This window comes from Corvus kubaryi, unplaced genomic scaffold (assembly GCF_017639235.1).
Source record: "Corvus kubaryi isolate FWS band 111438036 unplaced genomic scaffold, C.kubaryi_AGA036_p1.0 split1-65, whole genome shotgun sequence".
NCBI classification, from domain to species: Eukaryota; Metazoa; Chordata; class Aves; order Passeriformes; family Corvidae; genus Corvus; species Corvus kubaryi.
The window spans coordinates 3,319,113-3,339,741 of record NW_024582080.1 but is presented as its reverse complement, the minus strand read 5'-3'; the positions used below and the strand labels follow the sequence as shown (position 1 = coordinate 3,339,741).

At 41.5% G+C, this 20,629-nt stretch overlaps 1 protein-coding gene across 1 annotated transcript in view; it reads left to right on the top strand.

Annotated features, from left to right (window-relative positions):
- Positions 1-4,153: 4,153 nt before the first annotated feature.
- The window catches only part of LOC121658012 (complement C4-like), a 53,346-nt gene continuing 36,870 nt past the window's right edge, over positions 4,154-20,629 (top strand). Inside the window, exons 1-7 of the mRNA XM_042014354.1 lie at positions 4,154-4,229; positions 15,557-15,639; positions 17,085-17,277; positions 18,317-18,497; positions 19,144-19,214; positions 19,530-19,615; positions 20,280-20,362. Of these exons, the coding sequence (XP_041870288.1) occupies positions 15,575-15,639; positions 17,085-17,277; positions 18,317-18,497; positions 19,144-19,214; positions 19,530-19,615; positions 20,280-20,362 (679 nt within the window). The 5' untranslated portion in view covers positions 4,154-4,229; positions 15,557-15,574. The remainder of the gene's footprint in view (positions 4,230-15,556; positions 15,640-17,084; positions 17,278-18,316; positions 18,498-19,143; positions 19,215-19,529; positions 19,616-20,279; positions 20,363-20,629) is intronic.

The window sequence follows — 20,629 nt, the reverse complement described above, 5'->3', positions numbered from 1 at the left end:
TGGATTCCTCCTTTTGCCTGTTACCTGCAGTTTCATGATACAAGTTTTCCTGAGTGTAAGTTTATATTTAGAGCATAAATCTGTAGCTGTCCAAGTTAAAGTGCTCAGATTAAACCAGTACAACCAGAAGATCATGTGTAACAATTGTCATCTCAAGTGTCTTTTTGACCATTTTTGTAGCAAAAGTTCAGACTCAGGATGGAAGGCAAGAGGAGGCAGTCTGGGTAAGTGTGTGTTGTGCCCCCCTCTTTGATAATATATTACTTTCTGCTTCTGTCCCATTTGCATTCCCTTTGCCCCCCATGAAACCATACAATGGAACTAAATGACACAACGAATGACAAACAGGATGATAAAAGGTAAGGAATGTCTTCACCATGAGGAGAGATTAAATAGATAAAACTCTCTTCCACTCTTCAGCCTTGGAGAGAATTACCCAAGGAAGAGTATGATAGAGGTACATTAAATCCTGAATGTTACAGAGACAGTGAGTAGGGAACAATGATTCACTGTTTCTTGTAATAGTCAATACTGAACCATACAGACTAAAATTGAACTTGCAAGACTCATTTCTGAAGGATGAGGTGCATGCCAAACTAAAAAGAAGAAAAAATAAAGAAGGGAAAATCATGAAAGAAAGGTCAACTGCAATCAGCTCTTTGTATCAACAGCTAGTTCAGAAAGCCTGGACTAGGAAAAGCCAGTAGGATTCAGGAGAAGGATCAAGCTATTCATCTTCTCTGTCCTTTCTGTTCCCTACAGCTCCACTCCTGGGCACTGTCAGAGGCAGATGAACAGACCCAGAAGAGCCACTCTTAGGCCCTAACAGTTGTACAAAGCCACCAGCTCCAGACTTGGAATTGGTAATTTAAATACCATAATGTGCCTTACTGGATTTTGTTTTTCTTGGAGTAAAAGAGGAATGAAAGTTGTCATTTTTCAGCACCCTAGGCCTCTAGCAGCTGGTTTACCTGCACCTCACATCTGCCTAAACCTCCTGCTGAGGACTGCTTGAAATGGTAGCAGGATCCAATAGCCTTTTCCTGGTCCATATCCTGTGAAGGCATATGATCTGAGCAGAATGAGGTAAAGCATCTGGAGCAAGGAACTTGGGGGCCCAAGTAAAAGATACTGTTGATGATTTTATTTACCTTATAAACATTTTCCATTTACTCTCTGCTGTTTGTACCAAAAGGTTAAAATAGTATTTCTTGGGCTCTCAAGTGTCTCTTTCACTGATGTGTTTTTTTCTTATGTTTCTAATGGCACCAAAATGATTGTGTCAAGGAAGAAACATAAATACAAAATTCTTTATAAGTAAAAGCTCATGGGAATGTGGCTGTGCCTCTCTTCTGTTTCTTGGTAAGACACCTGGATTTCAGCACAGCAAGCTGCATTATGCCCCACAGGGACTGGTCCCCTGTATTGTCAAGTCTGTGAAACCAAGGGAGGAATACAGTCTGGCTAATTGTTCAGAATGACAAAAGCCTCTGTGGACAAAATTATGTTGCTATATCAGGAGGTTGGCTTCCTAGGTGTGCTCCTATGCCCACATCTCACGACACAGCTGTGCCACAGACCACCTCATCAGTGGTGTGCCTTCCGCAGTCTTCTGGAGACAGGATTCCTGGCCTCCTGTTGTCAGGGTTTTGAAACACTCTCTCCCAGCAGGAGGAAAGATTTGGATCCACCCTCAAAGAGCATCAGCTGGAGAGACTTGTAATGGCTTTATGGACATCAGCAGCTGCCCATGCATCACACAATCAGTAACTTTCATCTGCCCAGGATTTAGCAGAGGTGCCACATGATGCCCTTAATACCCCAGGCAACCCTAATGCATCAGGGTGTGCAATGCAGCACAGGGACTCTCAGGGCTCCTTTGCACCCCGGGAGACTTCTTCCATCAGAGGTTGTAATGTCAAACACAAAATTGCCATGCTGCACAGGAGACATGCTCGTGTATATCACATCTTCCAGGACACCAGCAAGAAAAGGCTTAGCAGATCACGTTCACTTCACCTAAACTCCTCTCAGATCCTAACTCAGGTGAACTTCAGTAGCAAGGTCCCAAAAAAGCCCCTTTATGGACAGTATCATGTTGGTCACAGATACCTAAGATTTGCTGAACACAAGTGCAACAGAGAAGTGCAATTCTTGCTGCTGATTAAGGGTCTACATGCTGTGCTTGGTTATAGGAAAAGCTTGGTTTGTCAGCAGTGATTCTCAACACAGCAGGCTAAGACCTAACCCAGCTGCAGGAAGTACCCCAGAGGGGTGCATGCCTCAAGCTGTTTTGTTGCTAACTTAATTGTTTTTAACAAGGCTGGCACCTCATGAGTCTCAGAGGCACCCACTACTTGCTTTTATGTAGCCAGGCTACATGGGAGCAGTTCAATACCTGCTTTCTCTTGCTGAGGGCTTTTTCTTGAACTAGTTGTGCAGTTGGACAGCTTTTCTGAGCAGCTCATATTCTGTTCTCAGACATTAGACTGAAAAGGTTTGTGTGCACACCACCTGCAACTGTTGGGGCACACATTTATTACTCTTTCCTTAGCTGTGGTGATTTCTCTACCCTGCAACACTACCCTCAGAAAAGGACCATCCATAATGGCTTCTGTCCAAGCTATTTGACTTGGTAAACTGCTGCTTGGATTTTCCTTTCCAATTTGGCTCTCAAAATGAAGGTGCCAGGGAAATATTTCTCCCCCAGGAAACTTCAGTTTCCTCTGGAACTGCATTTGACATCTGTAACATCACTCTGAATGGTAAATGTGAGGCCAACAACTCAAAAAAATTCTTGCATCATTTTGGCATTGCCTGTAGTTCCCATCTGGGACTGTCAGCTGTGGTAGTGTGCATTTTCCCAGCCTTCTCAAGAAGTGCTGGGGAGTTCTGTCCTCTAGCAAAATGTTTGTTTTCAAAGCGTGGTTGTAACAACTGTACATGTGCACACAAACACACAAAGACACACAATATGTTTTTATTAATATATAAATTTTATATAGATTTTATCATGTATTTTAAATATACCTGTATAACATAGAGGTGTATCTGTGCATTTTATACAGTATGTAATAGATATGGATAGGTGTAAATTTTATGTGTATGTCTATATTTTTGTATTATACTATACACAGATTTTTATTTATATAAAATTCCTCAGATAAGATCACAACGATGAAGTATTACAAAGTGGGAAGCAGAATTCAGGGTGTATTTGCCTGGAAGGAATCACAGCAGCCAGACCCACTGTCAAAACCTGAGAATGCAACTCCCAGAGCTTTGGGGTCAGGGAGACTGATTTGATACGGTCTGCTGTAGTCCAAAATAAGCAAACAGATGGCATTCAGGACTGTCTTCCAGATGGGGACCAGCAGTTGTAGCTCCTGAGACCAGCAGCTGCAATCAGTACCTGCAGCTCTGAGCTTCTTCTTTTGGTCTGCTGCAGGATGCCAAGAAGCACAACCATTTCTTCAAAATACCTCATGTTTGGAGATCAGCAAGTAAATGCATTGAGAAAAAGAGAAGTCAAATGATAGAAGTTGTCCAAAGTCCATCCTTCCTCTATTTACTTTATGTCAAAATGCTGCAGCACCAGGATTTCCCCATCCCAAGAACCTGCAGCCTGGGGCTGGAAACCTATAAGCCATGGCAGCAGCTTCTCCTTGTGCCCCTCTGCTGAGCTGTGGGCTGTTGGCTCCCCTTCTGCAACTGCTGTGAGCTGGTTTTGGTCCCCTATTAGCAGAGTGGCCTGGAAGTGCTCCCAAAGAGGGGGAAGGCAGCAGGCTCCCTCGGTGAGCATGTGTCTCCAGGGGCCCGTGGCAGGGGATGCTGCCAGCCTCTGGACCACCTGAGACGTCTCTCCCTGGTCTCCAGACATTCTGAGGGAGTCTTTTTCATCTGGTGAAGGTATGAAGTTAAAAGCTAATCAACTGCCCAGGGAATGAGGGTGTTTGGCTGCTAAACAAAGAAAGGCTGTCTGCTGTCAGACACTGTCCAAGATTTCTCAATGGGGCAACAGAAGTGCCGTTTTATTCCCACAGGATGTGAACCTCAGCTCTTTGGTGGCTCCTGGCAACCCCGGCTGGGGCAGGAGAGGTGGTTTTGGTCCTGCTCAGACCAGCCCTCTCCACCCCTCTGGAGCAGTCTGCTTCTTGTTAAATGAGCTGTGGCAGTAAGTCCTAGAAGAAAGTGAAAAGCAAAGCTCAAGGAGAGGAGCTTCCTACCTGGTGAGTCACCAACACTGGCTGCAAGCGGGGCTTTTTCTGCTGCTGTCACTCAGGGTGTGAGTGGGAACCTGCTGCTTATCACAGGTTGGTGGGCCAGAAAAGGAGTTAAATGCGTGCCTCAAAGAAAGCAGGCAGGCCAAGAGGGTGCCCCTGAGCACTAAAAAGCACCTGCTTATGGTAACAGTTGCACAAAGCCTGATTAAATGTTCGTAAAGATCTTAAGTTAATGACCTGAGAACACACAGTTCTGTAATTTCTAGGTTATTTCTTTTGGGGTTTTGCTCCATAACGTTTTGGCAAATGTAAATTAATTCTCCTTTTTGCCTGGTGCTGTCTCTCATGTGTCTGCACTTTAAAGGGAAACTGTCAGGGCTACTTTTATCTTCTTTATATGGTTCTTGATTAACTGGTCATACTGTGTGAATTTTATCATTAAGAAAACCCCAAGCCAAGCAAAAAAACCAAACAAATACAAGAACGCCCCAGAAAAAAACCCCACACATGCATTTTACAATTTTTATTAGAAAATTACTATATTTTCCAAAGTCTAGTAAAATCAGCCCTTATGGCATCAGTGATTTACACTGAAAAAATGAGGAAAATAAATAGTCTCCAGCATCAGTGAAATAATTAACAGCAGAGATTTGTCAAAGTGGATGTGGTCTGAGCTTAGCAGTCTTCTTTCTCCTTCTGTATCCTTTTCCCCTTTACTGTAACTCCTGCTTTCATTTCCTGTACTGCACTTTCTCTGGATGAAAATGTTTCAAACATGCCACCTTCTGTCTTTTCCAGCTACTGCACAGCCCAAAGAAAATATACATCCTCTGGAAACGTGTAAAATGTGTGCATGTCCATGCACAGATACAGGCAGCCACACACGCATGCATGTAAACCTACATATGCACACACCTCCTAAATCCCTCCAAACTAGCTAAATCTCTTTGCTCACAGACTTTTCTTTAGTTACAAGATTTGCACTCCAGCTGTTAGAATAAATGTGCTCACTACCGGGTTTTCAAGGAAACCAGAAATTAGGCCAATTCTGACCACTGTCACTGGAAAGTAAAGGGAAATGAGGAAGGTAGTACTTCATCCAGTCTCTCTTTAATGACTGCACTGAATGAAGATCTGTGTGTGCTCTTTGAAATTCTTATCTCCTTTACCTCTGGGTATACACCCACGTATATGCATTTGCCCTCAGAGCTGCTCTGGGAAAATCTCCCTCCTCTCATTTCACTGATGCAGGAATGCTGAGGAGCTTCTGCTAGGGCAGATCCTGGGTATCCTCACTTGCACACCACAACAGAAAACAGTGTTGTGGGGAGATGGAAACACAGCTCCAGCCCCACAGTTTTGCTTTAGCTCTTCTTGACTTTTAACACGAATTTTTGTATGGTTGATTATTCCTTTTCCAAAAAAAAACCCAAAAAAAAACCAACCCATCAAGAAAACCCCAACAAAAAACACCACAAGGGAATTCCTTATGCCACAACTCTCCCACAAGTTTATCCCAGTATCTTAGTCTTCTGTTACTCCAAATACAGCTCAGCATTATGGGTATGAGCAGATTCCTCTGCAGAGATTTTTCTACCCATGTTTTCTCTATTGCCATTTAAGGAATCTCCATAACTAAAGATAAACTTGGACTTTGGCAAGGCCAGGCTGGCTCTCCAAACTCCAAGGTATGAGAAATGCTTTATTTTCTTTTCTCTAACCACTAACAAGGAGCATGCCTCTTTCTAAGCAGCTGGGGCTGTGTTCTGAAGTCCTTAGATTCTTTTCACTGAGGACTTTGATAAGCAGGAGATAGTTCTGTGTTAGGTGACAGAGGTGAAGAGTAGCCCCCATGGGTGAGGGCAGGGGGATGTACAGCATCACGTAAATGGTGTTTGTGGGTCTCCTTTGCAGGCAGATGCAGAGGTAGTCAGGCTACCTCTCTCAAGGCTGCAGAAAAGGGAGGAATGTCTTTTGCTTTATCTAAATTTGCATGAGGGGTTTTTTCTTAAGTACATAGCTGCATTCTTCTGTACCTACCTTATGCATAATTATCTTGCTTTTGGATGGTGTTGCACTGCTCTGCGTAGTGGATTCTGCCTGTTGGACTCCTTAGAGAGGGCACTTTCAGATATCTCAGTTACAGATAGGGTTATTTACTCTTTAAGAGCATGGTAAATATAACTAACACTGTCTTTATTTCTACTGTAACTCCCACATCAGAAGGGCTATCTGCAGACTGTAAAGAGGAATAAGTAGTAAAATAAATATCCTCAGAAAGTACATCTTTTCTCTGTTTTCTTAACCTCAGAGATACATGCTATGACAGAGAAGCCAAAGACCCTCTCTGCCTTTTCCTCTTTGCCAGAAATGTGTTAGCATTCCTAAACAGCTGGCCTTTTCCCTTAAGGCACTTTAATTCCTATTAGAAGTAAAGTTAGTCCCCTGCCTACTGCGAAATAGAGGGAGCTTAAAGATGGCTTAAAGTAATCTTTTACCCTCCCTTCCAGTTATAAGTGGAATTTAGCTGGAACAGAGAATAGAGGCCCCACATTTTCAAGGCATCTGTTTTCCCAGATAAGCTCTTGACTCTTGGGGAGTGGGAAGAGTGTGTTGCAGTAAATCAGAAAGTCCATAAGACGTGCAGTGGGGTCAAAGTTCTGAGTGCAATAATCACCCCAGAAGGGACTGAAATGAGATAAACCTTGTACTTGGCAGTAAGGTGTGGTGGTCAGCACAAACCTTTTCATCTTGCCTTGCAGGGTCTCATGCCATGAGGCTGATGCACCTGGGCAGAGGGGAGTGTTCATGGCTGGCCCTGAATCGTGCTGCCAACTCAGGGCACTGATTTTATAAAAAACTTGCCGTGAAAATTTGTTTTGAACAGCACTGCTTTTGCTGGTTCATTTTCTTGCAAAATGATAAAATAGGGAAGCTGGATAAAATCCTGGACTTGTAGCTAGACAAGCTGGTTTTGGAGACAGGTGAGTAAAGGCTGTGATGCCAAGAGGTAGGCAATTCTCAGTATTCCAAAGCAAGTCTTACCAGAGGTCTCTCAAAAGACAACATTTGATTCTGAACTGCCAGTGGGTTCCCTCGGACTTGTTTGAGGAGTATTATTCTATTTATTTCTTCCTTTCTTTTTGTTACATGCAAGTGTTTAAGCACTTCTTGGAACAAACCAGGATGGAGGGCCTCCTTTCAGTAACCCAAACTGCTTTTTAAAACCTACCTATATGTATTGACTGTCACAGAGCTCGGACCCACAGGTCATGTGAAAGCATCCCGCGCTTTGGAGAACCACCTGAAGGCGTGGGAATCCGGAGCTGACTCCCTGTTGCTCCACGTACCAGTCTGGGAGGCGGAAGCCTGGGGTCTCAGAAAGCAGGGCTGGCAATTGCACAGTCCTTCACGAAAGCTGCTCCACGGTGCAGAGCACAGCTGCCCTCTGGATGGCACCAGGACTCCGTTCGTGTTTGCATGCTCCCCTCCTGAGCCTCCCCTCCTGAGCCTCCCTGAGCCATCCCATCCGTCACTGGCAAAACTGATGCTTTGCAGACAGGCACAGCAAGATTCTGGAAGCAAAATGATAGGGGGAAATTACAGATGTGAAAGCTGTGCAGGATGCTGTCATGGCTAATATTTTTAAAGGGGGAAATAATCTTTTATGGTGTGTTACTGAGATGGCAATGTTCTGCAGAGTGCTTTACATTCCTGTCCATACAAGCTGCTATTGCCAAATAATCACATGGAGAATAATAACAGATGTGGAATACACCTCTAACCATAGGATAGAGGGAAAAGCATCATTTTTTTAACTGTGAAGTTACAAATCTTCCTTCTTGCTGCTCCAGGCTACAGTAACAGCAGTATATAAATGCTGCAGACTCTGCAGATTGTGGCTGCAAGATTCCATGTCCTAAAGTATATTAACATCCCACATGTGACCCAGGTCAGAGGCATTAATGCTGCCACAGTGAGTCAACACTTTTTGATCCCTCAGTGGAGAATGCATGCAGCAAACTTATGGCATATATTTATAGAATAATGTGCAAGTTAATGCTCTTCTCCACAGCTACTGCAGCTGGGATTGCTGCCTAAATGTACATCTGCAGTGTACTTACTGAAGCCAAGAACCTTTACAGAAGTCATCAAAGAACAGGGAGCTGTTTGGAAATTTAGCAATCCATTACATTATGTTGTAATTCTTAATGATCTCTGATGACTGTGTTTTTATTTATTTATCACTGCTCAGGCAGAAGTGTAAAAGCCCATGAAATAGGAGCTAGCCCCAGATATAAAGAAGCTGCTGCTGCTGGTGATGCTCTGCTGATTTTTTCCTTTTTCTTTTGTATATTCTCTGTATTCTTTACACATACATTTGTAGCCTATTGTATTAGTGGCTGGTTTTCCCAGTAGTTTTCCATCCCTTTTCCCTAGGCAGAAAGACAAAACACATTCCAAGGGCCCCATCCTATCTAGGTTCTCCCTGGGAACCAAGGCCTAAAAACAACTCTTCAAGGCACATTTTCATCAGCAAAGTACAGCTGGTACCAAGGGGGGCCTCCAGAAAAGGGTTGAACCAGAAGGGGGAATGGATGAAAAAGGCATCACTGGTGGCAGCAAGGAATGAGAAAAGCCTGCAAGGCAGAACACTGCACCCCGAGGCTGAGGTGCTCGGTAAGGGCCAGCTTTGGCAGCCCCAGGCTGTGTGTAACCTTGAGGAGGAACCTACTTCACCATTTAGGTGACAGAGGCCAGTGGGCTCCAGGTGCAGGGCTAGATGGTGTCCAAGCCCAGGAACAGCATAAGCAGCAAGGGAATTAGATCACAGATCTGGGCTTCTACCTGAGTCCTAGAGCGCCACAGGCACCGGCTCCCTCAAACCTGCCCTTTATTTCTTCTACCCCACCGATCCAAAGACAGAGCCCACAATCACAACCAGTGCAGGGAGAAGAAGGAAAGCAAAGAGAGATGACAGATGTGGATGGCAACAGCTGCCAAACCTCTCTGTCCCACCCCACCCAAAGAGGGGTGAGCAGAGGTACAGCCCCAGCCTTGCTTTCACAGCAGGGCTGCAGGCTGCCCTGCTGTCAGAGGTAGCAGCAGTGGGATCTTGCTGGGACCACAAGCTGAACCAGAACAGTGCCGATATGTTTTTAGACCACATCCTGATGTGGCTGAAAATTCATCTTCCTCATTCAGAAGTCAGGTCAAAATCAAGGATGAATGGTCTGGAAATATGTCCCAGGTCACAAAAGTATTTATGTGTGTTTTAAACCCAAGTAACAACCAAGCACCAGAAAACTGCTCACTCATTCCCCTTGCATCAGGATGGGGAAGGAATTGGAAGAGTAAAAATGGGACAGTGGGAAGACAAAGGCCATCATTCCATATGTCCCCCCCCTTCCTTCCTTATTCCCTCAGCTTTATATGCTGGGCATGACACCATATGGTATGGTATGGAATATCCCTCTGCTCACTTGGAGTCAGCTGTCCTGGTGTGTCCCCTCCCAACTCCTTGTGCACCCACAGCCCCCTGTGCGTGAGAACCAGAAAAGGCCTTGGCTCTGTGTCAGCACTGCTCAGCAGGAACGAAAACACCCCTGTTATCAACCCTGCATTCAGCTCAAGTCCAAAACACAGCCCCACACCAGCTACTCTGAAAAAATTAACTCTACCCCAGCCAAAACCAGCACAAAGTAGCAAGACATAGTCACATATTAGAAAAGGCAGATCCATGTGCCTTCCAAGATGTGTGGACTAAGTACATGAAAAAATATTTTTTGTTCACATCTTTTATAGCTTCACCTTTTTTTCTGTAGGTGCAATGTAATGCTAGCTGTATAATCTGGGCAGGGCGTGTCTGACCCAAGTACCATCAGCAGGGCTTTGGGGACATCCAGCCAGTCCCCTTTTGAAGGCATCAATATTCCCCTCTGCATCTAAGCCACTGAGGGGGCAGCTGAGCTGACTTCTTCTGCGTTGTTTTGCTGGAGGCGATTTTCTGTAAAACTGGGTTAGCGAGGGAAGAATCCTCCTATGATTGCCGTGTCCTGGCAGGGTACAGTACCTGTGCCTCACAGGACAGAGGCACATTGTTTATCCAAAGAGCTGCCTAAAAAGCTGAGTGTCACAAAGAGCCAGAGCTTCATGGCTAAATTTCTGCAGAAAGAAGAGATCAGCATACATTACCTGAACAACTGTCCCACTGAGCTGCTACAAAAGCCATCCAGACTTTTCCCTCTTTACCAGGATAGCAGATGCCCTGCCTGCCACATGGGAAGGTGCTGCACTTCTTGACACTGAAACTGTTGTGACTGAGCAGCTTCTCCTTTATAATAAAAACAAAATTCTCCTGAGCCTTATATCCTGTCTCCTTTCCTCCTTTCTCTTCGTAGTTCTTCCTTGAAAATTAAAACCAAGGCATGAAAAAAGTGGGACAGCTTCTGATCTGTCAGTGGAGCTGACCTAAACTTGCTTGAGTGTGATGGATGTGGGAGCTGAGCCTTTTCCCAGCTTGGGAGAGGAGATGCTTTCTGGTGTCCCGTGTTCCTCTGAGTTACCGGGTGAAGTGGATGCTTTAGATTTAATTTGCAGATCAGAGCAGGGCAGGCTGCCAGTGGCAGGTAGGCACAAGGCTAGCTGTGGCTGTACATGGTATGGGATTTCTTTTCTCCTTTGCTCTGCCTGTAAAACATTTTCTAGTACAGTTGTGCAATCGTCTGAAACTTTAGAGTGCCCCCATGCAGCAAGTCAGGCAATCCTAGGAATGAGGGTCAGTAATAGTTATAATTTACTTCTCTAAAATTTTCCTGCAAAAGACTGGTTTTACTTGATTTCACAATATGCCTCCAAATCCACAGAACTGGATATGTCACCTTTGTTCTTACTCAGCTGCTTAAAATTTTAGCCTTTGCCACTGATAAGTTCAAGAAGCCTTTTGCTTTTTTAAACTTATTCTTACCTTTTACTCCCAAGAAAAGGAGAAGAAAAGAATTTCCTAAGGAGACAATTGTACTCATTACAGTCCAGAAGAATGGAGAAGTTGGGAAAGATCAAATTATTTGAAATACATTAATTTTTGTAGGTAATTTTTATTTGTTACAGCTGGTAACAAGGAAGAATTGGGGTTTCTTTGGGGTTTGTCATGAAATTGAAAGAAAAAAAAAAAGAAAAGAAAACCACAAAGGATTTGAGAACAAAAGAACAAGCCTCTAGATGAATATCAGGATATTTGAGTACAAGGTCAGTATTCCAAATATCCTATCTTATTTAGGCCAAGTTGTTTTATTCCTCATTTCCAACAGCTCTGTGCTTTCACCTGGGGTGAGAGGGTCACTTGCATGCTCAGGTATCTCCTCTCCTCCTGGCCATGACCAGTTCAATGACTTCTCAAAGGTGCCAAAAGCACTGAGATTCTGAAAAACATAGTTTACCAAAAAAACAAGGTGCATGATTACAATATGGTGAAATATTATGTCAGTAGTGTTATGCAATTATTGACCTAAAAGAATCCCTCCATCTTGCAACATATTAATTTTACAGAAGCAGTGCTGGTTTTGTGTGTTTTTTCACAAATCCTTTTTTTTTTTTTTTTTTTTAATTTTTTAACATGACATGCAGAAAATCACAGAATTTAGAGAATGAGGGAGAAAGAAGGGAAAAACCCATGAGAAAAATCTAAGGCTGGTTGCTTAATCCCACTGAAATCCAGACTCCTCAGCGAGAGCAGAAAATGCCTGGGTTTCCTCCTTTAAATTGGTTTTCCTCCTTTAAAAATATGATTTTTTTTTTCAGTAGATACACTTAGAAGCACTAAATGCAGAACATTTAAAGAATTTTTTTTTATGGCAAAAGCATCTACAGCATTTTCATTTCATTACCTCAATTATGGTAAGAAAAAAAGTATAGTTTTAATTTACAATTCCAATTTATATTGACACTAAAGAGCAGCTATCCTGCTGTTAAGAGGAACTTTTCAAATTAGACCCACACTTCATTGTCTGCTGTTGAAAAAAGGATTTCAAAACCTAATTTTCTGAAATGTCAGAAGTGAAATATTGCCTTTTGTGTTTGTCACAACTCCCTGTAACTTGGCAAAGAGGATGTCACTGCAGTGCTTATTCGTGAAATGGTCTTTGTGAAGCTGTCCTTTGTACCATTCTGCCAGGCAGAGGTGAAAGAGCGCAGGACGAAAGTGAAAGAAGAGTTTGGTCTCGTTAATATTTAGGCTGATTAAGGGGAAAAAGGCTTTGGGAAGCTCTTCAAGCCAAGGAACAAAAACTGCTGCTGGTGCTCAAAACACTGTGAAATCCCACAAAGTTCAAACGAAGGAACTGAAAGGAGAGACAGCATATACTCAAAATAAAGCAATTCTGTCTCCCCAAGCCTGGGGTTCACTCACACATCAATCCCAGGCTGTGCTTTCCACAGCTGGACTGTGGGCCAGCTGAAGGATCAATAGGTGAAAAGTGGCTGATGAGTAAATAGGAAAGGACTTTGCTTTTAGAAAAAGAACAGGCATATAAGTTATTTTAGAGGGAATTTTCTGTGTTCTCTCTTGCATGCATATGCTGGAGACCTTCAACCAAGATTGTTTTGTTTTATTTTATTTTGTTTCATTTTGTCATATTTTAGTGTGGCTTTGGGCTGGAATGTTCTACATTATACTACAAATCACAGTGTGAAGAATTTGTGATACTAGAAAACTGATGCAATGGTTATTTTATACCAGCCCAGAGACAGAACAATTAAGCATAAGGAATTTTAATTCTCATTATATGACTGCTCTGTAAACTTGCTCTTTTGTGTTTGCAAGAGACAGTGAGAAAAAATTCTATTCAATTGAAGTCACTGGTTTATATTTTAGTGAAAAAAATACCTTTATAAGAGTCAGAATGCCTCTTTAAATTCAAGTATAAAATAGTTATGCAGCATATTGCTATGGCTAGCTGTTATGCATTCACATATATTTATTATTACTTCAGTTAAGGAAAAAAAGTGTACAAATCCAATTAAAATCAAGTGAAAGCAAAATAATAGCTTTTCTAAGGTCCCCTTTGGAAAGTGATCTGTCCAAATGTCTAGCTGTGAGTGCCTACATGGCTATTTGTATAGCTGTGCAAACAGACCTCAGTCCCTGACAAACAAGCCAGCCTGGACAATGGAAATGCCATCTCCTCCCCTCTGATAAAGACGGGCACAGAGCAAGATTTTGGTGTGACTTCACACTGCAGAGGTGCCTTTCCTGTGACTTCAGGAGTAGGAAATCCCTGCTGGTTGTGTTGTGGTCTTCTGGAAACTGTTGACTTTTCAGTTGGGAGAACTCCCTTATGTCTTTCTCAAGGAATAGACACTGACCTTGCAGATGTTATTTCTTTTCCTATTCTATATTTGTCTGGAGAAAAGCAAAGGACCCACTCACAGTTGTTTCTTGTCCTGTTTTAGTGACTAGGATTGTTCAGTGGTTGAATCATCTCCAGCTCTGAATGGCAGCAGTGCAAGATGGAGCAGCAGAACTGTCTCCGAAGAGGGCAGGAGCCTTAGCATGCTCTGCAGCCACTGCTGCTCTCAGTTAACTCTCCCCATTATCTCTGCAAGAGTGAGAATCCTTATTTTACCAGCTGCAGGTTTAACAAGACTCTTCTGCACCCAAGGGAGAGCATGAGCCCTGTTCCCAAGAGGACTTTTTCTTCCACATCATTGTCCTGAACACAGACCAGCTTTATGGTGGAAATCTCTACTCTTTCTCACCACTTCTCTTGGGTTTGAGAGGCCAGAAGCCCTGAGGAAAATTATTCTGGCATGGAAATAAATCAGTTTTGTGAGTGTATGTATAACTGCAGAGGGAATTAGCAGGTGGGGAGGGAGGGCAGGGAGAAAATAACTTTGCTCTTAATGGTTCCTGAGTCTGGATTTCTGTAAACATCTTTCAAAGAGCATGGGTTTGGACCCTGAGGATCCACAGATACCTTTCCTCAAGTTTTTCCTCCTTCCTGATGGCTGAAATGAGAGTGAAAACCAGAAGAGGTGAAGGAAACTGACTGTCTCTTGGAGAACAAAAAAAACCCAACCAACCAAAAGACACAAACAACTATGCCTAGGGCAGGCAAAATGTAGCTTTTCCTGACATGAGTTTGAAGTCAGCTACTGCTGCCTACCCTTTCTGTGACTACCAATGGACAGAGAGTACTTTCTGTCTGTTGTCAGACCTCTGGTCTCAGAGGCAGCTACCACACTTGTAACACACTAAGTGTAAAATAGTGAACCGGTTTGTAGTCAGCTTCTTCTCTTTCCCTACCTCCTTGCCTTGAAAAGCAAGGCAAGAGATGTCACCACCTGCCTAAGCAAATGGTGGAGTGAGGGGAAGGTCTCATGACTGTGGGCAATGAGCCCATGCTGTGAGTATGAATTCACCTTGCAAATAAGGGAGTGCTGATTTAAGGCATCCATTGCTAATAATTAAAGACACAGACTTATCCATGGTGTATTAAAGGGCACTTTATCACCAGAGCCTGGGATTAGCCATGTGATCATTTCTGGGATTTGACCTGCCTGTAAAGCAGATGGGCATGTTTCCGTTTTCATGGGTCAACAAAATTATGTTTGGGAGACAGCAATCCAGTAAAAGTTTGCAAAAATGAGACCTAATGAGGGTTTCAGTTCTTTCATTTACCTTTGATCAAAACTGGTTCCTGTACCATCCCATCCCATTCCTTGGATGGGCTTTTTCCCCCTGTTTATCAGTATCCTACATTTTAAGACATTGTGTCCCATGCAGTCTGGAATGCCTTCAGCTGATGATTTATCTTACATGTTTATGCTGACACTAATTAGCCTCTGGAAAAGCCCAGTGTCTTGAGCATAAAGGAAAATTGAGCTGAGTAGCTCAAGGAGAAGCATCAATTTAATTTTCAATGACGTTAAAGCAGATTAATGCCTCCAGGCACCACAGACTAAGACTGAGTTGTGCAGGTAGATTTCCAGCACAGTTCCTTTGGTACTGTCTAAACCAGATGGAACTTTCTCTCATCTTTGCTGGACTGCAGAGATGTTTGGGGTTAAATAAAGGCATAGAGAAGGTATCAGTCACCTCCATTTGTCCTCATTTAGAAATACTCTACAGGCACTCCTTTAGCCACAGTGTCTTGTTTGACAAGGGTATTAATATGTGCACCACCAGCATGTCCATCACTATCGCTTGCACAGTTTTGCAAGTTATTAATAAATAACCAGGCTAGGCAACATTATTTGCTGCAATGTGCTGTCAGCCCATTTCCTACAGCCAGCACCTGCATTGATGGTGGCTCTTTGGTGCTTCTGTTCTGCAGATGTTGTAGAGTTTTCCAATGGAAAGGCTGGTATTGTTGGTGAGCTTTTGTTTGCTGCTGTCAAATACGCAACAAGCACCATCGTAAGTATATTTTATTACAAATTCTTCAATCCTAACAAATCCCTTGAAAGAGAAGGTCAGAAATATTCTCTCTCTCTCGACAGAGAATCAACAAAGCCAGTTTCTTGGACCACTGAAAATTTGTGTAACCTTCATTTGTGTAAGAAGTAAAAAGCTTAAAACCACCCTTTTAAGGCAGTTTTAAGGGAGAAATCTCTTAGGAACAAATAATTTAAAATGTCCTACTAAAGCATGTTGTTCACTCTGTTATCACTGTTTTCTCATCTATTGTTTGTGACATTCACTGGATTGAAAAATCTTGGGGGAAAGAAACTTCTTTAATTGATTTATACATTGCAGAAAGCAAACACTTAACTTTTGGGAGACTTTCAGTATTCTTCTGTACTTATCCTCTATTTTAGTGGAGATTTACATGTAAGTCAGGCCTTGTATCACCTTTTGCTAGGACCAACAGACTCTGAGTGTATGGAATTAACTATCAGCTTTATTCCCTGATTTCTATACCACACCTTTCATTTTATGCATTTAAGAAAGAAGAAATTTTTTTTATTTCAAAAAGTAAAAAAGAGTTCAGCCAACCCATTCTGGTAATAGCAAAATCATTTACCTTTCATTTTAGAAGTCTTCTGTGGAATAATTATTTTCCAAAAGAACCTGTCTTGAGCTCAGAACTGTTCTTTGTCTATGTGACATCATACATGATGATACTTGGCTCTTCACACAGTTCTCTGATTCTTGTGTATAAAATATACTTGGAAAAAAATGAGAGCGAGGATAATGATCTACATTTTAAAGGTCATGAAATCAATTACTAAGAAGCACCAGTGTAGAGTTAAATGAAGGAAAGTAATAAAGAGGAAAAAAAAGAAAATCCCAACCAGTTTAGCCTCCAACACAGCCCTTCCCAGGTCTGTGGTCTTACCTTCTGTGGTCTCCCATTTCCAACATTGCACAGTGATACTGTAATGAAGATCAGCTCCTTGTAGCCCCATACATATGGTTACACAGAGAATTGAGATCTCCTGACGTACTAAAGCATAAACTGGCATAATGTGGGTGCTACTACATGAAGATACATAACTTTGTAGCATTAATACCATATTTATGAATATGTATTCATTGTCTTCCAATGTCGTTTGTTTTGTTTCACAAAATTGAGTTTATAGAGTTTTCTCTAAGTATTGCATTGGTAGTCTCTGGAACATATTACAGGGTTTTTTCTCTCCTGTGTATAGGGACTGATGCTTTGTAGAACTTAAATTGGACAGTTCAGAATCTGGAGATCAGAGAAAATTATTTTCTTTTAACCTCTACTCTTGCTAACAAGGGCGGTCTCCACAAGTCCCAAACTCAGCTATTCTGTGAGAGTCTGTTTTACCTTTAAAATTCATATTGTTTGGACATTCATTGAACATACTGGACAATCCATTTCTCTGTTGTTTTAGATTTCTTATTACTGCCCCAAATGTGGTGCATTTGGGCACACATGAGACGATAACAGTTCAAGTCCACGGGGCACAGAGCCCCGTGCAAGTTACTGCATACTTCAAAGATGAGACGAAAAATCAGCTCGTATCAGAGAGGATCTACTTTAACCTTAATCAAAATAATGGCTACCAAGAGATGAAAAAAATAATGGTGAGTCTGTCATCATAGCGATTAAAATTTTTTCGTTTGGTGATAAAAAGCACATAATCTCAACTTGGAATAGGCTGGAACCGAGACAACACTGATCTCGAGAGACACATGACAAAACCAATTCCAGTGACAGCAGCACCCTATTCACCCAGCCAGCTAATAAAACAATGCCTAATGTAATTTCAGTGGTAATTGTGAATATTCTTTTGTGCCCATATAACAAGACCAAGATTTTGTCACATGGTGATAAAGGAAATTTAATTTAAACACATTTTCTTGTTTTATCACTGTTGGGTTTTCTGCCTCATTTAAACTACAACTGCATTCATGCCTTTGACTTACTACTGGCCATTTTACAGTACAGGATAAACCTTTAAATATGTGCAGTCTCTCAGACCAAAGCCTGAGTTTTTTCTGCATATTCTTAAGCTGATTGATTCTTTACATCCTGTGTTGCATCATTAGCTCCTGGTACAATTCTTTGAAGTCTGGCAGGATTTAGTCCAGTAGCACTAGTTTGGGCTATTTGGTTGGAAAAAAGCACACAGCAAGATTCAGTTTAGCTCCGGTTGGTCACTCCCAAAGCTAACAGCTGAGCTTTCAAATCGGGTTCCTGTTGAGGGTGATGTTTAGAAGCATCATATTGTATATATGTTTAGAAGCATATAGACTGCATGAAGTAAAGCAGCAATCTCATAACCAAGATTTTAGCATAAATAGGGATTACAGGATACATGGTAAATGGAAATCAACAGGCATGTAGACTGAAGTCTCCCACCTTGAATTATTGACATTGGACAGAAGAAAGTGTATTTCTGTGGTGGAAAATGGAGAATTAGATAGTATTTCTACTTTAAAAGAAATATTCACCTAGCAAGAAAGATATAACACCCAATAAGAAAGATATAATTGAGAATTTTCTGTTGAACGGTGCTAATGAGATTATTTAAGTGTTTCAGCTGTTGTGAGGCCTCAGCTATGTGGTCCCAAAGTTACCAGGCTCATCTCTGACTCTGTGGGGTTTCCCTTTTGTTCTCAGGTCAAGCCAGGGGCTCTGCAACAGAACCTGTTCAAGAAGAGTAATGTGCCCCATGTTCTGCTGGTCACTGAGAGCAAGGAGCTTTATACGACTGTCAAGAGCACTCGCATCCTCCTGTCCTCCAAGAAAGGCTACATTTTTATCCAGACAGATAAGCCCATATACACACCAAGTTCCCAAGGTTAAAATACAAATGCTGCTCTTCAGGTGTTGAATATGGATGTTACAAGGGCAGGATTAGAAAAAGTAATAATGACCCAGTTATTTCTGCAGCCAGAGCTTCTGCAGGGTCTGCTCTGCACATTGCAGCAACTCCTGCGGAAATGCCTCCAGAGCCAGAGTCATTTTAAAGGGAGACAGACAAAATCTGCTCCTTTTTGTTCAAAAAGGTTAATGACAACTTACCTTTGGAAAAAAAATTCATGAGAAATCTGCCAAAAAACGAACCCCTATTGCTTCTGCTTGCAACACTAGCAATACGTAACCTTTGCTCTTTAAGACCACTACTGCTTTGTTACTCATTAATTTAATTATTAACAAAAGAGGAAAGTAAAAAGAGGTTTTGAGTTTGGTTTCAGGCCTCAAATGCAGAAAGAATACAAAAGTGAATAATTTCCCTGAGTAATTTTCAGAATTTTCTTCAAAAAGTCATGTAACATTCAAAGCCTGAGGAAGAATGCAATTATTTTTTTAATTCCTCAGACTTATTTTCACTAAAAGAAAATGTTTTATCTTAAATTCAGTAACTCAATTTACAGATTGCAATGATTAGTATCTAAAAAGGACAGAAAAATATACGTGAACATGTTTATTCTTCTGTTAAACAGTCAGATACAGGATCTTCATTCTGGACAATGCTATGAGGCCAGCACATGACACACTTACAGTTGCTGTGCTGGTAAGTATGCAAAAACACTGCTGATGAGTGCTTCTTCAGCACAGGAGCCACGGAAAACTTGCACAAAACATCCAAGAGCAGAACTAAAGCTATGACTCCTCTCCAGAAATCCGTATTTGTACATAGTGAGATATCTGTAGTTATTTTTGGCCCATATCAGGAATGTGGAGGAAAACGTGATGTGGGAATATTAAAGCAGGAAAGTAAGCAAAGCATTTTCTCTTCCATAGGACTAATATATAAACTTGAGCTTTTGGATGTAAATGTTTGACACCTGGTGCATTATTTTGATGTTTGCTTTCTCTGTCTTAACAGAATTCCAAAGGAATGGTCGTCAAAAAGTTGGACCGGAAAATAAACACAGTGGTTGGTGATCACTTTGATATACCTGACATTGCTGAGTATGTAACTGTTGTGCCTTCTGCATTAAAACCTGTAGATTAAGATTTTTACCTGCTGAGTTTCTTGAATTACCTTTCAAAATTGTCTTTCTTTCACCATGGGGCAGATACTGAGCTTATGACTAATATCTTTTTACCTTTAAGCACATCATCTTGGAGAGATGAGTCCAGAATTTACTGTTAATATGCTGCAATTAGCAACATGTATCCTGGTAAAGAACAATTTAACAAACTGCTTAAATATTTGCTCAAACATATGGCTGCCTTCAAGAAAGGGCTAGTTTGCAAAGTGTCATTAATTATCTCTGATTTCAAACAGTCAAGCTTTTACTTAATATTCCATGTCTTCTGGCATGCTAGGTTGATTTTGATATCTCAGTGAAGACAAGGCATAGGAAATATTTCATGAGCTCTCTATTTCTGAGGACTTTTCAAAGGTAGTGGTTTGCAAATATGTTATCTTGCACTTCCTCATAGAGTGTTTCCTAGGACATTTGGAAATATGTTGCTGGCTCCTCCCAGCAAAGAGAAATCCATTAATTAATTAGTTTGGGATGACATCAAAGCAAGGAAAATATTATAATTTAGTGATAATTTATACATTGGCATCATAAAATATCTGAGGAATTGTGATTAACTATTTTCTGCTGAATCTGGACTTTAGGCCTGGAACTTGGAAAATCAAAGCCTGGTTTCATCAACATGAAATGTCTAATGTTTCCGCTGAATTTGAAGTTAAAAGATACGGTAAGATATTATTAAATTTGTATTATAAATACAAATGCTATGTGTTAAAAGATATACTGAAGTGATTAAATCTGGCTGTAGTTAGGCATTAAGGACAACTTTCATGGTGTTTCAGCACATCATCGTTATCTCTGATGCACAGAAGAAAAACTCTGGGTTTTTGTGGCTTCCATGTATATTTAAAAAAAGAAACACCTTTGTTTTTATACAGATTTAGTAACTTTTTTAAGCACTTTTTTAACATTTTGTCACAAAACATTGGAAGAG